The sequence below is a fragment of the Ambystoma mexicanum genome, chromosome 1q (genome assembly GCF_040938575.1).
Source record: "Ambystoma mexicanum isolate Mex_15411 chromosome 1q, UKY_AmexF1_1, whole genome shotgun sequence".
Classification (NCBI taxonomy): Eukaryota; Metazoa; Chordata; class Amphibia; order Caudata; family Ambystomatidae; genus Ambystoma; species Ambystoma mexicanum.
The window spans coordinates 139630130-139644312 of record NC_090922.1 but is presented as its reverse complement, the minus strand read 5'-3'; the positions used below and the strand labels follow the sequence as shown (position 1 = coordinate 139644312).

Here is a 14183-nt window from a genome sequence, read left to right as displayed (position 1 = left end):
AGTTGGCAACTAGAATACCTATGGGACGCACACAGCTTGGGGATAGACCCATCGTGTCTGCTTTAAATTTAATGCTTAAGGAAACAATCTTGACGGCCAATTTGTAAGAAATACAGAGGTAATTCTCAAGACCATTCTCGAGTACTGTGTAAATAGACGGCGCATCGAGGACCAGATGGGGAAAATGAGGCATGCAGTTTTAAGCTGTCAAGGTATTCATTTAATTATAGGGATACAAGTTGAGTCACTACACAACACCATGCACAGCTACATGAAGTAGCCCTGGCAACCATACGTCCCGCCTACCCGTATCCATGGGAAGGCGGGACGTAAGGGGCGTCCATGACGACCAACCCTGGCTGGTGGACGATGTCAGCTGGATTGTCATTGTTACACTTAACTACAACGAACTCCTGTGTACGTGGTCTGCAGCAGTGCGGAAAACGAAGGGCAGAAACTGACACGTTGTGTAGGTAAGTGGCTAATTACACGGCCAATACTCTAATAATGATAGGAGTTCTGTAGATGAATCGCAGCAACATTTCTTAGGCTTGCAGGGAATATCTTTGCTCACACGTGTAACGATTTATGGCGAGAAGGATTCTAACTGGTACAAGTACAGGTATGTGGACTGAGAAAACGTAGAAGGTTGATTTAGCTATGGTTTAAATGACAATAGAACTAACAAAAGTTTTGTATTTACTCTCCTCCTACTCCTATTTCTGACATCACTATGGCCATGATTTACACAAATTGGTATGTATGCAATTTTTTGTAAATGACAAATATACACGTGATATGAATGTGCATTTGCGATACAAATGAATTATTTGATTTATGTTCGTAAAAAAGCCCTGATGATGGTTCCACGCACCGAAATGCATTGGCATTGACTTGTACTTTAAGAATGAGGAATTCTTATTTCGCCATTTGACTAATTGTGTGACATAAACACAAGAATATTTTTTATAAAGCATTCGGAGAAGTTATTTAAATACAGATTTGAATCATTGGGTGAATGAAGAAGGAAGATTCGATTGAATACAATTTATTTTCAAAATATCCACACATAATTTTGAACCTTAACATTAAGCAACAAATTTAGCCCCATTTGGGAGCAAGAATAAAGCCTGGGTTCTACAGGGTGGATTCCACTTTGTTTGTTTACTTGTGTTGATTATACATAACCCTTGTGTCATTGGGTTATTTTTTAACCTGGAAGCTCCATATACAGAAACAAATCAATCCAGAAATAATATTCACATGTTGAAGAATGGTTTAAGAATATAACAACAATACACAAGTGGTGCCCGCCTACACCCTCTACAACTACCCCACTCCTACCTGTGTTCTGATAGGACAAGGGGGATGATAGGGGTGTGGTTTTGGACAGCTAGGGAAGGAGAGAGCGTCATCATCTCACTTCGACAGGTGGGCTCAGTCTGCATTAAGACTTAAAAATCTCACCATATGGCAAATACCCTTAATCTCCAAAACTTTACATGCATGAATACATTTTTGACAAATTTATTTTAACGCAAATCAGATGAGACTAGTCAGGAGTCTGTATAGCATCCCTGTTCAGAGATACCATTTTTCTTCATTTTCGCAGGAACCAGATCAGTGAAAAATATACTGTTTTACGGACGTCATATTAATCATAATTGGCATTCTTTATCAGATTTCTGCATCTCTGCTAAGCACAAGGAGGCCCAAATCACATTTTCATGAATGACTTTAATTGTGTTTGTCACAAAAATCATTTTAGCATGGTTTGAAGGGGTTAACTTTCACCTTGAATAAAATCCTAGAATGACTGTTGTGCAATGTATACTGTCCATTTTACATGCTAAAATGCATTCTTCCCATTAAAAAGCAATGGGCAGCTTCACTCCTCATCTGCTGGGCCCCCACCCTCCTTGAGCACATGATGTCAGCAGACGGATCTGTGTTTAGATTTCGCCTCCACCTTCAAGGGCTAATGGCTAAGCTAATGCATTTTTTAAGGGACTTGGGACCTGAAGGTCACAAGTCCTGCCAGAATAGATATGACTTATCAGTGTCCCACCATATTTTCAATCTAAAAGCATTGTATTTCTTTCTATATAGTGAAGTACTGGCTTTGATTGATGATGACACCCAGGCCAGATCTTCAGGGCAGCAGGGGAAAAAATACTGGAGTGAGTTTCCTTTCTGGAGAACTGAACTTTCATGCACCCAGCCGCAACTTGCCTTTTTAAACTCACATTTTACTTTTAAATAAGCTCTTAGAAAGCACACAGTTTCAGCATATATATATATGTGTCACTACTAAGTTGTCCCTTGCGTACAGCTGTTAGAGAAGAACATCATATTCACACTTTTAGTGGTTTTGGTGAACATATTGCTTTGCAGATTGTCACTTTGGAGGAAAAGTTAAATTACTTTTTATTTATTTTACACATGAAAGGAACTCCGTTTCACAGCAGCTGCTGAACACAATTCTGGTATTCCATTGAGGGTTCTGTGGACTGCTGTTTCAGGAAATATCCGTGCAGCTCTCCATTTATTTGTCAAACATTTCCACGTGTCTTTCCTTTATGAAAAGTATTATGCACATTTTAGCATCTTAAGGTTTTTAGGCCCACTTTCTTTCCTTTTGACTTGGCTTCAATAGGCCTTATGTCCAACATCATTTCTGCGCAGGCCTTTCATTTTGGTGAGCCCTTATAACTGACTGGCCTCTTTTTTTTTTTTATTGGCTATTTCACCCCACATACCCTAAATACCCCAGAAAATCGCCCAACCATTCCCCAAAGCAATAATATGGGGTCGGAGATCCTTGTGAGCGTCCCATCCAAGTTTGAAGATCAGAATCACCGGCGAACCGCCTTGGCATCAACACAGCAGAGACAAAGGAATGCTCTAAAATGGCGGACAGAACTTTCCGATGTTATGAAGGAGCTCCCGAATACTGAGTAACCGCCTCACCCCCACCCGCCCACGCTCCAGGTAGACCTCAGACCCACAGGAGCAGGCAGACCCCCGCCGGAGGTGAGGCGTTGACGGGCACTACCAGTGTTGCACTCAACACAGAGCTGCTTACTAGTGTTTAGCACAGCACTGCCAGGGACGATTCCACAGCCCTCACCCAGACGCAAGCTCAATAGCGAGGCCTGGCCTGTGTAGGTTGGCAGGGTGCTACAAGGGTGACAGGAGGGACCCCCGAAGATTGATGTCACAGTCAATGGACCAGGGACCCACATGCGGCCTCGCACCCGTGCTGCCCTCTGGGTGCTATCCCGAGGTGCTGCTCCAGTCATCCTTGGAAAACAAGGAAAGGCCTTGTGGACCTTGTCCTGCCACCTTTGGCGTTAAGCTCATCGGGGAATAAGGTGGTAACATTGGGCCATAACAAAACTCTGGACAACTCAACATGGAGGGCACAGGGCCACAGCCTCTTTTTCATCTATCTGGCCATGCAGACTAGTGTTTGGGTGTGGCTGGCGCTCCCGGGCATGGCTGGCTATAAAAGCCACGCCCCGGCTCAGAAACGTGCTTCGCGTTATTCTGCCTTCCAGCAGCGTAACGCTCACCATTGCCTGCAGCCTGCAACAAGAAAAGGAAAGCATCAGTACAGAGCACAAACCACGCTGCCCGCCCTGCATCCCGAGCAATTTACCTGAAGACTCTCCAGCACCGAAGAATTCAAGCAACAGTTTCTGCCGCCATCCTGTGCAGCTCCCTTCATCGCATCTTTGTTTCAAACACCGGCATCTGGAAAGGAAAAAGCCACAGTCAGCGCACACGAAGAGTGACCATAAAACCCACAGCTGCAAAGCGGGCATATACTTACCAATCAGCTTGAGACATCAAAATAGCTGCGCAGGACACACGTACTGGAGCCAATTCAGCGATTGTGCTTCAGAATAGCGCGGATCCATGCAGCACAAGAAAGGGACATTAAACAACAAACTTTACAAACCACGACCTGGCATGAGGTCGAACGCCCAGGATAAGGATTGGGCGCTAGAACACTAAAACAGACACAGAAAAGGACATTAGAACAAGAAGGAAAAGCATTGAAGTGCGGCAAACACGGCCTAAGAATTCGCTGCCACAGCAGGCCTGGGCTACGCTCTACAGCCACACTGCCACATGAACCAGTGAAGCAGCAAGGTTCAGACCACACAGGAGCACAGAGACCGCACCCCTGCTGAAAGCAAGCAAGACCGAGAGCTTGCCTACAAAAGTCATAAGGAGCTGACCTTTCCCCCTGGAACTGTCAGGAGATACCGGAGTTGTCGGCTAGCAGGAAGCAGACTCCCTGCTCCCCCCAAAAAGCAGACACCTACGACCACAGCATCTGGCACCCCCGCGTAGACAAGGTGAACGTAACAATTGAGCTATCTGGGAGTAAAGTAAGCAGAGAGTAGCTGGTGGCACCACCTGCACTGGAGACGACACAACGGGACAGCAAGGTATGAGGGGCTTGCGAGCATTGCCTGGGGGACACACTTATAAACGGAGCAGCTTGCGGGGCATAACCTACTAGTGCAGTCTCCTGCTGATCACATGTGGAGCACGTCTATCAGGAAATCTGAGCTGCTGATTCTAAAACGGACCTGAAACAACTGTTCCCTTTAGAGGAAGTTTGGTCCTATCTCACTGTCATCTCAGGGGGTACGGTCTTTGAGGGGTCCTGTCCCGCACTGCTGTGGTGTTTGAAAACATTACCTGAGTGCAGAGTCATGCCATCCTTATTTTATTTTTCAAACTGATCTCCAACGTGGGAATGGAAAGGGAGTGAGTAGGTGCTGGTCTAGCAGGTGAGGTGCCATAGATGGGACCCCACCATAAGAAATAGCTGTTACCACGGCTGGTCCATAGGTGCACAGGTGCATTCCTAGAAAACTTGCAAGTTGCCACTTACGACTGGCGATGTGGAGGACGGAAAGTACCTTTTGATAATTCATCTTTAGGGGCACGCACAGCAGGAAGATGGCCAAGCAGACACACAAACAAAATGGCCTCCTGTCAGTTGATATCAAGGCAATGATGCAAGGACAGGAGGGGCACAAACATCAGCACCACAAGTCCACTCAGCTGAAGTCTCCATGGACCAACTGGATGCAGACGACTCCCATGATGCATTGTGACCTTCAGGAAATGCAGGCTGAAATAAAAAAAGGATGTAAAGGACTGTGCCCTCAACCTCACCAAATCAATCACAGACTTGACTAAGCAGATGGTGGCAGTGGAAAAAAAGAGTAGAGGAAACTGAGATGACACTATGTGAACAAAGCTCTGAACAAGAGGAATTGGCAAACGGATGGACTCATTGGAACAACAAATGGAGTGGGTCGTACGCAAACAAGAGGACTCTGAAAACAGGACCATACGTAATAATATCAGTCTGCGTGGGATACCAACATCAGTCCTGCATAATGACCTGAAAGGGTACATCCAGGCGTTATTCCACCAATTGCTTGTTGACTTGAAGGGAGAAGAGATCATCCTAGATAGAACTCATAGGGCCCGTACTGTTCGCCAGCAGAGGAAGAACTTGACGCCAGGCATGTTCACAAGGGGGCATTTCTCTGAACTGAAGGAGCAGACTATGAGGGAAGAAAGGAAACTGGAGCCCCTAAGATTCTGCCAGGTCAACATACTAATATTTCAAGGTGTGGCTCCTGCGACCCTGCTAAGACGCAAGCGTCGGAGGATGGTGATGACCTTGTTGCAACAGAAAGGCATGAGTTACAGATGGACCTTTCTGTGTGGTCTCCGATTCGAGTACAAAGGCATGGCTCACCATGTGACTAAAGAGGAGGAAATTACCGATTTAATGGAACAGCATGACCCTCACTCTATGGAACAAGCAACCCCTCGGAAGGACGAGGGGGCACGTGAACAGCGTATGCTTAGAAAAGACAGATGGTGGCAGGGCCGTCCTTACCGAAAGGGGAGAAGGAGAGTTCCCCATGTACAAGATGACACGTGATGCTGAAGTTCGGTTTGGGTCTATTAAACCTAAAACATTTGACCTTATCACATTTGATTGAATTTATTTGACCTTTTTATTTGGTCTAAAATGTGGGGGTAGACCCCCCCACAAGTCCCCGTCTTCCCCTCAACCTAATCTATACCCTTACCCACCCCCATATATATACTTAGTCAAATTTGGCCGAAAATAAAGGTCAAATAAATTGGATCAAATGTTTTAGGTCAAAGGTTTTTAGGTCAATTATGCTAATACCCTGGAGTTCACCTGGAGAGATCTGTTGAAAGGGGTGGATAACCACATATAAGCTATGTGTTGTGGTGGGTTCCAAGGAATTGGGCTCCAATTGGTTGAACCGCAGGGCAAAAGGGGTTTGGAGGGGGAAGGTGGCTGAGGGATGGAAGTTTTGCCCGTTCTGAAACATGTATGACTGGAATACACGGTTTGCAATTACAACAATGTTTTGTGTTAAAGTTGGGGGGGGGGATGTTTGGGAAGGTGTCCAGGGGATTCGTTTATGGGGGGGTAGGGGGGGGAGTGAGCCAGAACCTTTGGTGCAATGACACTTCTAAGTTGCAAGACACTCAAAGACAGGGGGAATTGGATTTTGATTATTGCTAACATAACCATGGTGACCCTGATTGTTCAGGAACTGATCTCCCCTCTGAAACGCTGATCGATGATGCAGGCTGATCGAGCTGCAGGCCTCTGTGATCTTCCTTCAATAAACACACTTATTACAGAGGGATGAAAAACGAATGGCACATAGAATGTTCCCTACCCAGTATTGTGCATCCAGCGGTGCGAAAACCAGAGGGGTGAGGATCTTGCTGCGTAGAGAGGCAGCCTTCGGAAGACATTCCTGTACAGAGAGTTAGTGCTCAAAGATACCCTGTAGGCACAGACGTTTAACTTAGTGACAATTTATGCCCCGAGCGAAAGGCAAGACCAGTATATAGCCACGTTACTGCAAAATGGTATGGTGCAAGGGGTCAGGTAGTGATAGCTTGTGGCTTCAGCTGTGTTATGGACCCCACACTGGACAAAACATTAGCCCCTACAAGCAATGACAACAAATTCCGGCAGGCTTTGGGGACATTTTTTGGAGACCTAGCCTAATTCGAAACCTGGCGTTTTTTCCACAATACCGAACGGGACTATACATATTTTTCTGCAGCACACCAGGGATTTTCAAGAATAGATATGAATTCAGTGAAAGCAACACTAATTCTTCAAATCACGGCAATAGAAATAGGAATGCAATATCTCTCAGATCACGGCCAGTGTCCCTCCAAATAGACTTGAGTAGATCCATGTCTCGGGAGGATAGCTCAGGGGCAACGTGCTCGCCTAGGAAGCTGGACGATGCAGAGCAACACATGTTCGAACCCCGGATCCGCGCTTAGAAAAATCAGGTTATTAAGCATGTTATAAATAAGCAATTACAATCCTTGAACGATATCCCTGACAATGGCTATTGAACAAATTAGTCCTTAGAGATACAGCCCTGAGATCCCATATGAAGGTCATTGGAAACTATTTTAAGGAAAATGACACAAGAAATGGATTTGTGGGTGGTTGACGCGGGCAAAGCAGTAGTTGCAAACTTTGTTGCATAGCACTCTAAATAGAGGTAAAAGAATTAGAAACTCAGCATAAGGAGAGGCAAACCTTAAGGCATTACATACCCTACATAGAGCCAGGGTGCAATTAGATTCCCATATGGCAGATCGCTTGGCCCAAACGTTGCTGAGACTAAACAGACGTACTATGTTAAGGGTGGTAAGACCAACCGTTTCCTCGTTTCCAAATTGCGTAAACAAGGTGCACGCAATTATATCAACAGCTAAAGGATGATTCTGGGAGTTACGGCGGGCAGAGGATGACAAATTGGCAATAGTTGAATCATTCCACAGGGGGCTGTTACAAAAAAGTAGACAGAGACACATTTCGCCAACTGGGTTATATCCAAGAGGTTCCGTTGCTGAAAATTAAGGAGGAGCATAAGGGATACCTGGAGAAACCCATTACAGAGGAGGAGGAGGTGGACAAGGCCATTAGTTCTTTACCAGCCAATAAGGTCCCAGTGCCTGATGACCTCGGGAATGGGTACTATAAAACATTCCAGATACAGCTCACACAGCCATTAGCTCGACTGTTTAACAGAATCAGGGAACTGGGAGGGGTTACAGAAGACATGAGCTCCTCCACTACATCTTTAATATTGAAACCGGTAAAGGACCCTACCGAATGTTTTAATTACCGCCCCCATCTCCCTACTTAACAGAGTTGCAAAATGACATGCAAAATAATTGCCTGGAGAGACTAGCAAGAATTCTGCCAAGGGTGATTTATGACAATCAATCGAGGTTCATTTTGGAAAGACAAGCACAGAATAATGTCAGGCGTGCTGTAGACGTTATTGATGTAGGTTTTAAGACGGGCCAAAAATTCTCAGTAGCCGCTCTAGATGCAAGGTGTGCGTTTGATAGCATGGACTGGAATGTTCGTAAACGGATGCTGACTGCATTCGGATGTGGCCCTGCATTTATACGGATGGTCTTAGCTAATTTTCAGATCCCCGCCACTAAATTTCTGGTTAATTGGAGACGCACGACACGAGTAGACATACGCCAGGGCACGAGAAAGGCATTTTCGCTGTCCCCATTGATCTATGCAATAGCTATGGAACTGCTGGCGATAGCGATTAGGTGGGATCAAGGGATTGCGGGCATAGTATATAAACAGGAAGAACATGAGATTGCACTTTATGATGATGATGTTTTGTTATACATGAGGGATACGAAGCAGACTATGCCCAAAATAATGAAGAGGTACAGGAATTCGCAGAGGTCTCTGGTTTCACTATTAGTTATGCTAAATCCAAGGCCTTGAACATAACCGATAGACCTGACAATACAATCGAACTAGGTAACAAATTCCTGTTGGTTTGGAAGGAGGGTATAGATTACCTGGGAATAATCAGAACAAAAACCTGTAAGGGGCTAAATGAGGAAAACGTTCTCCATCTGTGGAAATAATTGCTTGAAGACTTAGACAGCGGGGATAATCAGGAACTGTCATGGCTCACTAGAATTACTTCAGTTAAAATGTCATTACTGCCCCGACTCCTCTGTGACGAGCTTGCTCCCCAATCGAATCCCAACCCAGATGGTTCAATCTTTGCAAGCAGCAGTTTTAGGATTTATTTGGCATAAGAAACGACCAAGGGTCCCTAGATCAATTTTATTTAGGGCTCCGTTGATGTGAGGACTGGGAGTACCTGAACTAAAATGGTACATACTGCCAACACAACTGGCACCCATGTCACAGTGTCCAAAGAGTAACCCGGGGAAAAGCTTGTGTAAAAAAAGAACAAGGGGCTACCACAATCCCATTAGGAATGTTCCAATGTATAGGACAAAAGGCTCGAAAGGCAGGAGGGCAGTTGTTGAAATCTACGCAAAACACTTTACAATGTTGGGATCAAACTATGAGAATGAAAGGGCTTACCCCGGGCCATGGTCGCTATAGTTCGATGGGTTTCAATACTGAGTTCTCCCCAGGTTGGAGTAATGTGTTTTGGGACAGATGGGGAGGCCATTCTGCCCTGCGATTGATGGGCTTCTACCATAATGGGGAGACACTGCAAAGACGTGTTCCTTGTGGGAGAGGGGGAACGCTACAGGTACATACAGATTAGGCATTGGCTATCCCAAAGGCAGGTAAAAGAAGCTGGAAGGCGACCTCTGATAGGGGAATAAAAATGGCATTGAGGGAAGGTGCGGCTAAAAAGGGTATTTCGTGACTGTATTGTCTTCTAGATAGAGCCCAGTTGTAGGACAGGCTTCCATATATGGATAAATGGGAGAAGGAGCTGGATATGGATATCTCAGAGGAGGTTTGGGGACAGATCTGGGGACGAGCATACAAGTCTTCCAAATGTACAGCCAGAAAAGAGTCATATAAAATCTGATGCAGATGGTATTTAACCCTCCAACGGCTAAACAAAATGAAACCAGAGCTGTGCCCTCTCTGCTGGAGGAAATGTGGAGCTTTGGGGGATCTTGCCCATATGTGGTGATCGTGTCGGAAAGCTGAATTTTACTGCAAAGAGCTACTAGGTCATATAAAGGAGGTTGCAGGGGTGGAACTACCCAGCTCCCAGCTGGTGGTATTGCTGGGGGCGACAGCAGACAATTCCTACAAGGCCAGTGGACCTAGGACTATATGTTTAGGCATTTACTGGCGGCAGCCTGTATGACATTAGCCCAAGCATGGAGAACAGGAGGAGGCCCTATGGTAGCATGGTGGTGGGTGAAGGTATGGGGAGTGTTGGCCATGGAAAAGGTGGGTGCTCTGGCAACAGGGATTATCAGAAGTACCTCAAAGTTTGGCTCCCCTTCCATGAGTTCAAGATGGGGACTAACAGTATTATAGACCTAGTTTGCTTAGGAGCCTGTCTGTCCTGTAATATCTGTCTGGACTCTCTATGAGAATAATAGGAGTACAGAAGTTGAGTGTCCTGCAGTTAGATGGTGGGGTCATCCTGCTTTCTTTGTTTGATGCAGTGGGAGCGTAGCGGGATTACAGGGTTTGTTATACTCTCATAAAATACATTGTCGCCATGAGACAAGCATCTGAAAAGTGCATGGCTTTGTCTATATGTCTCATCTGGGATCAGACTAGATCATGTTGTATACAGTTGTCATAACAGATGCTGGTAACAATGTACAATAAATAAATAAAGGTTTCACAAAATTAAAAAACAACCTCTGCTGCCAGAATTTAGCTGTCAGAAATTCACATGTAATCTTTGATCCTGCTCTTCTTCCACTGCAGGAGATTTTACCCGAGACTGCCACAGCAAAGACACATTGCTGCACTATGATCTTTGGCATGGAACATTATTACTCTGCACAGTTTTGTAATTTCTCTGAGAAATTAATTCATTTTAATTTGGTATTCACTTTTGTACCTTTTAAGTGTACATTTAAGTAGTTAATCCCCCACCCCCCGAGCCCAGTCGCTCTAAGACTTTAATGTTGTGTGCTTTACAACCCTGTCTCAAGAAATATGACCATGCACGTAATTCCAAATACTTTACTGATTTTTCATTCTTATCTCACTCTGTGCAGTACCCTTATGACCCAAGTTCACTTGATAAAAAGATTTGAAAGACTAAAGTGTGGAACCTTGTAGGATATGTGTATCTAAAGGAGGCAGAAAAATGGTCTGTCTTTAACTGCTTTCCTATTTTATGTTAACAAAAATTAGAAGTCTGGAACCTGCATGTCTGATAAGAAAAATGTCAGAACAAAAAATTAATATTTTCATGTTGTACTTGCATGTTTCCTATTCATAGCAAAACCAATACTACACAGGCTGTATTGTGAAATGTAGTGTACTCCTTTTTGTACTTTTTTCTACTAAACAAGAAAATGTTACCTTTACAGAATTGTAGACCAATTTTAAACAATGTGTTTTGTTTTTTGTTCATTAGACAGACACTTGCTTACCGGACCAGAGGTGTTGGAATATTCTTTCGAAAAGGCAGAGATTGGGAACTGGATCTACAGGGTGCCACTAGTCTCGGCCTTTCTCATGGCGGTCATCTCACATGGTCTCTCCATCATGTATCCGGAAGGGGATATCCACAAAGGCCTGGGGAACTTAGTGCCCAGATGCAAAGGAACCAAAAGGGCACCTTGTAACACTGTCCTTGGCTTAGTGCCTGTTATCTACATTAACTCTCACCTTCCCAACGAGTGCCAGCACCGGTGGCGACTCCTCTTTGCCACTTGGGCACATGGGGAAAGCTTTTCGCAGCTTTGTGCACAAATTGTTTACCAGGGCCCAACACTACTGGTTGTAAAGGACACAGAAGGGCACCTCTTTGGAGGGTTTGCATCTGCATCCTGGGAAATGAAGCCACAATTCCAAGGTAAGAATGACTTTGTACTTCCAACACAAGTCTGCACTGTACTCCTATGTCATGCCACCCTTGCCGGGCATGGAAATGGAAAAACGGATTACCCCTCTCTGTGTCCAAAAAGTGTTGACTGATTAACCAGAAACATTCTTTCTTTCGACATGTTTCTCCCCTGTATCTCAATGAGACACCATCTCTGGTGTCATTTCCAACTTGTTATAATGGCCTGTTTCAATAAAATTAATCTTCTATACCCACGTGGTATTCAATGATCTCACTTACAAGATTCCATAATCATCTTGCAGACAGATGTATTTCAAAGGAATTGGTCACACTCACTGTTTCATAATGACTTTTCTTTTTACACAGCGTTCTTATTTCCCACTTTTTGAATGTACTATTTTGTTACTTCCCACATCAACACACAGGTCTTTTCATTTATCGGATCCTTGGCGAAAGGGTTCTTTTTCCTATTCTTTAAACGGACCAGTTTTAGAAAGACTTCACTTTCCACCAGTAAAGTCCTACCGCTTGGGGACGCTAGGTCAATGTGGACATCAGGCGGATGCCTTGCCAAAAAACGGATGAAAAATCGTAAGACTCACGGTGCCGTATCTTTCTAAAGCCGGTCCGTTTAAAGAATAGGAAAACCATGTAAAAACCAAAAAAAAAGAGAACATTTTTCCTCTCCCCCACCCTCCCCTAATGTTGTGTTCTGTTCCTTTACAGCCCACTGAAATTATTTGCTTTAAAAAAAATTAAAACTTTTTGGATATTAGTGATTGAAATTATTCTGAATTGTTTTCTGTGAAAAATGAAATATAAATGTTTTTGAATACGTAATTTTGTCTTACTTTTGCTTCATGGCGCAGAAACGTAGAAAGAATTTGTCTGGTTAATCAGTGAACACTTTTTGGACACAGAGAGGGGTAAACGTTTTTTTCCATTTGCATGACCTGTTTGAAAAACGTTTCCCGTTTAAGAACTGGTTCTGCGAAAACAAAAAAAGAGGGAAAATACCCAATTGTTTACTCCATGGCACCCTTGCTCCATTCTCTTGGGCCTATTCGTTGACAGGAGGACAGGACTGGGGCCATTTCTCAGCTGAAAATCCTTATATGAATTTTAAGGCATGCCCCTCCAAAGCACAGCACTTGGCTTCACTCTGCTAGTCCCGTTCTCCATGAAGGACAGACTGGAGCCTCCAGCATGGTCTAGCTTTTGTGACTATTTTTCTTTGGTTTTTTTCCTAATTTTTTGGGTCCTTTATTAATCTTGGATTTTATTTTTCCCTCCGGTGTTGCAGCGCTGCTGCTTCTTCCATTTTTGCAGGGTAAAAGAAGTTTCAGGGCATGCGCCGGCTGCGAATGCCAGATCCCTTTAGTGCCGTGGTCTCCAACTAGTAGATCCTGAGCTACTGGTAGCTCACCTGAGGCTTCCCAGTAGCCCTTTGTTCAGACCCCAAAATGAGCATTGTGTGTTTATTTTGGTGTTTGAAGTCCCTGGGACTTTTCACTTGTGCCCTCCCACTCCTCTTCCTGTAAAGTAAACAGTGAAAAGCTGTTTGCACAGTGAGAGGAGAGACTGCATCTGGGCTTGAAGGGCTTGGGCAGCGTACCCACATGGGGTTAACTATCAATAACAAAAGTAAATGGGACATATGTGTTGAGGCCATTGTCACCGAGAGGTGCAAATGATGGCGGATTAGAAAGGGCCTGGGTGCAGAAATCTCATGCTGTGTAAAACAAAGCTGGGGCTGGGATTGTTTCCGTCTCGCTGTGTTTCTTTAGATTTATTTCAGCTGCCATTACTTTGCATGTTGGTACCTGTAGACTTTCAATCAGTATGGGCGGAATACAGATACAGCTGTAACCATTTTCTCAGCGCGCAAGTGTCTGCACAGAAAAATAACAATCCGTCTGAGTCCCAGCTTGCAAGAAAAAAGGTACATCTCGCTTTGCGTGTTTTTGGTAAAACTGTGAATTATTTTTTATATTTTCAAATATTGAGTTCCCAGTTTTAAAGCTCTAATACACAAACTGTATTAAAGCTTAAGATGGAATATGGCGTGGTATGGAGGAGCCCACCTCTATGGATGTCCCAAAACAGAAATTCAAGCGATAACTGCACATTTAAATTTAAGTAAACATGGAAAACTACTACCTGCACTGCATTCTGGTGCTTGTTCACTTAAATGTATAAAACTATACAGGAATGTAAAGTGACATGTCTATCAATACCAGAACTTTAAAAAAAAAACATAATGTG

At 44.2% G+C, this 14183-nt stretch overlaps 1 protein-coding gene across 3 annotated transcripts in view; it reads left to right on the top strand.

The window, feature by feature from the left end:
- Positions 1-14183, top strand: part of MEAK7 (MTOR associated protein, eak-7 homolog) — a 1198349-nt gene that overhangs the window by 586519 nt on the left and 597647 nt on the right. For all 3 annotated transcript variants that reach the window (XM_069636236.1, XM_069636239.1, XM_069636243.1), the window contains one exon: positions 11487-11927. In XM_069636236.1, the coding sequence (XP_069492337.1) occupies positions 11487-11927 (441 nt within the window). The remainder of the gene's footprint in view (positions 1-11486; positions 11928-14183) is intronic.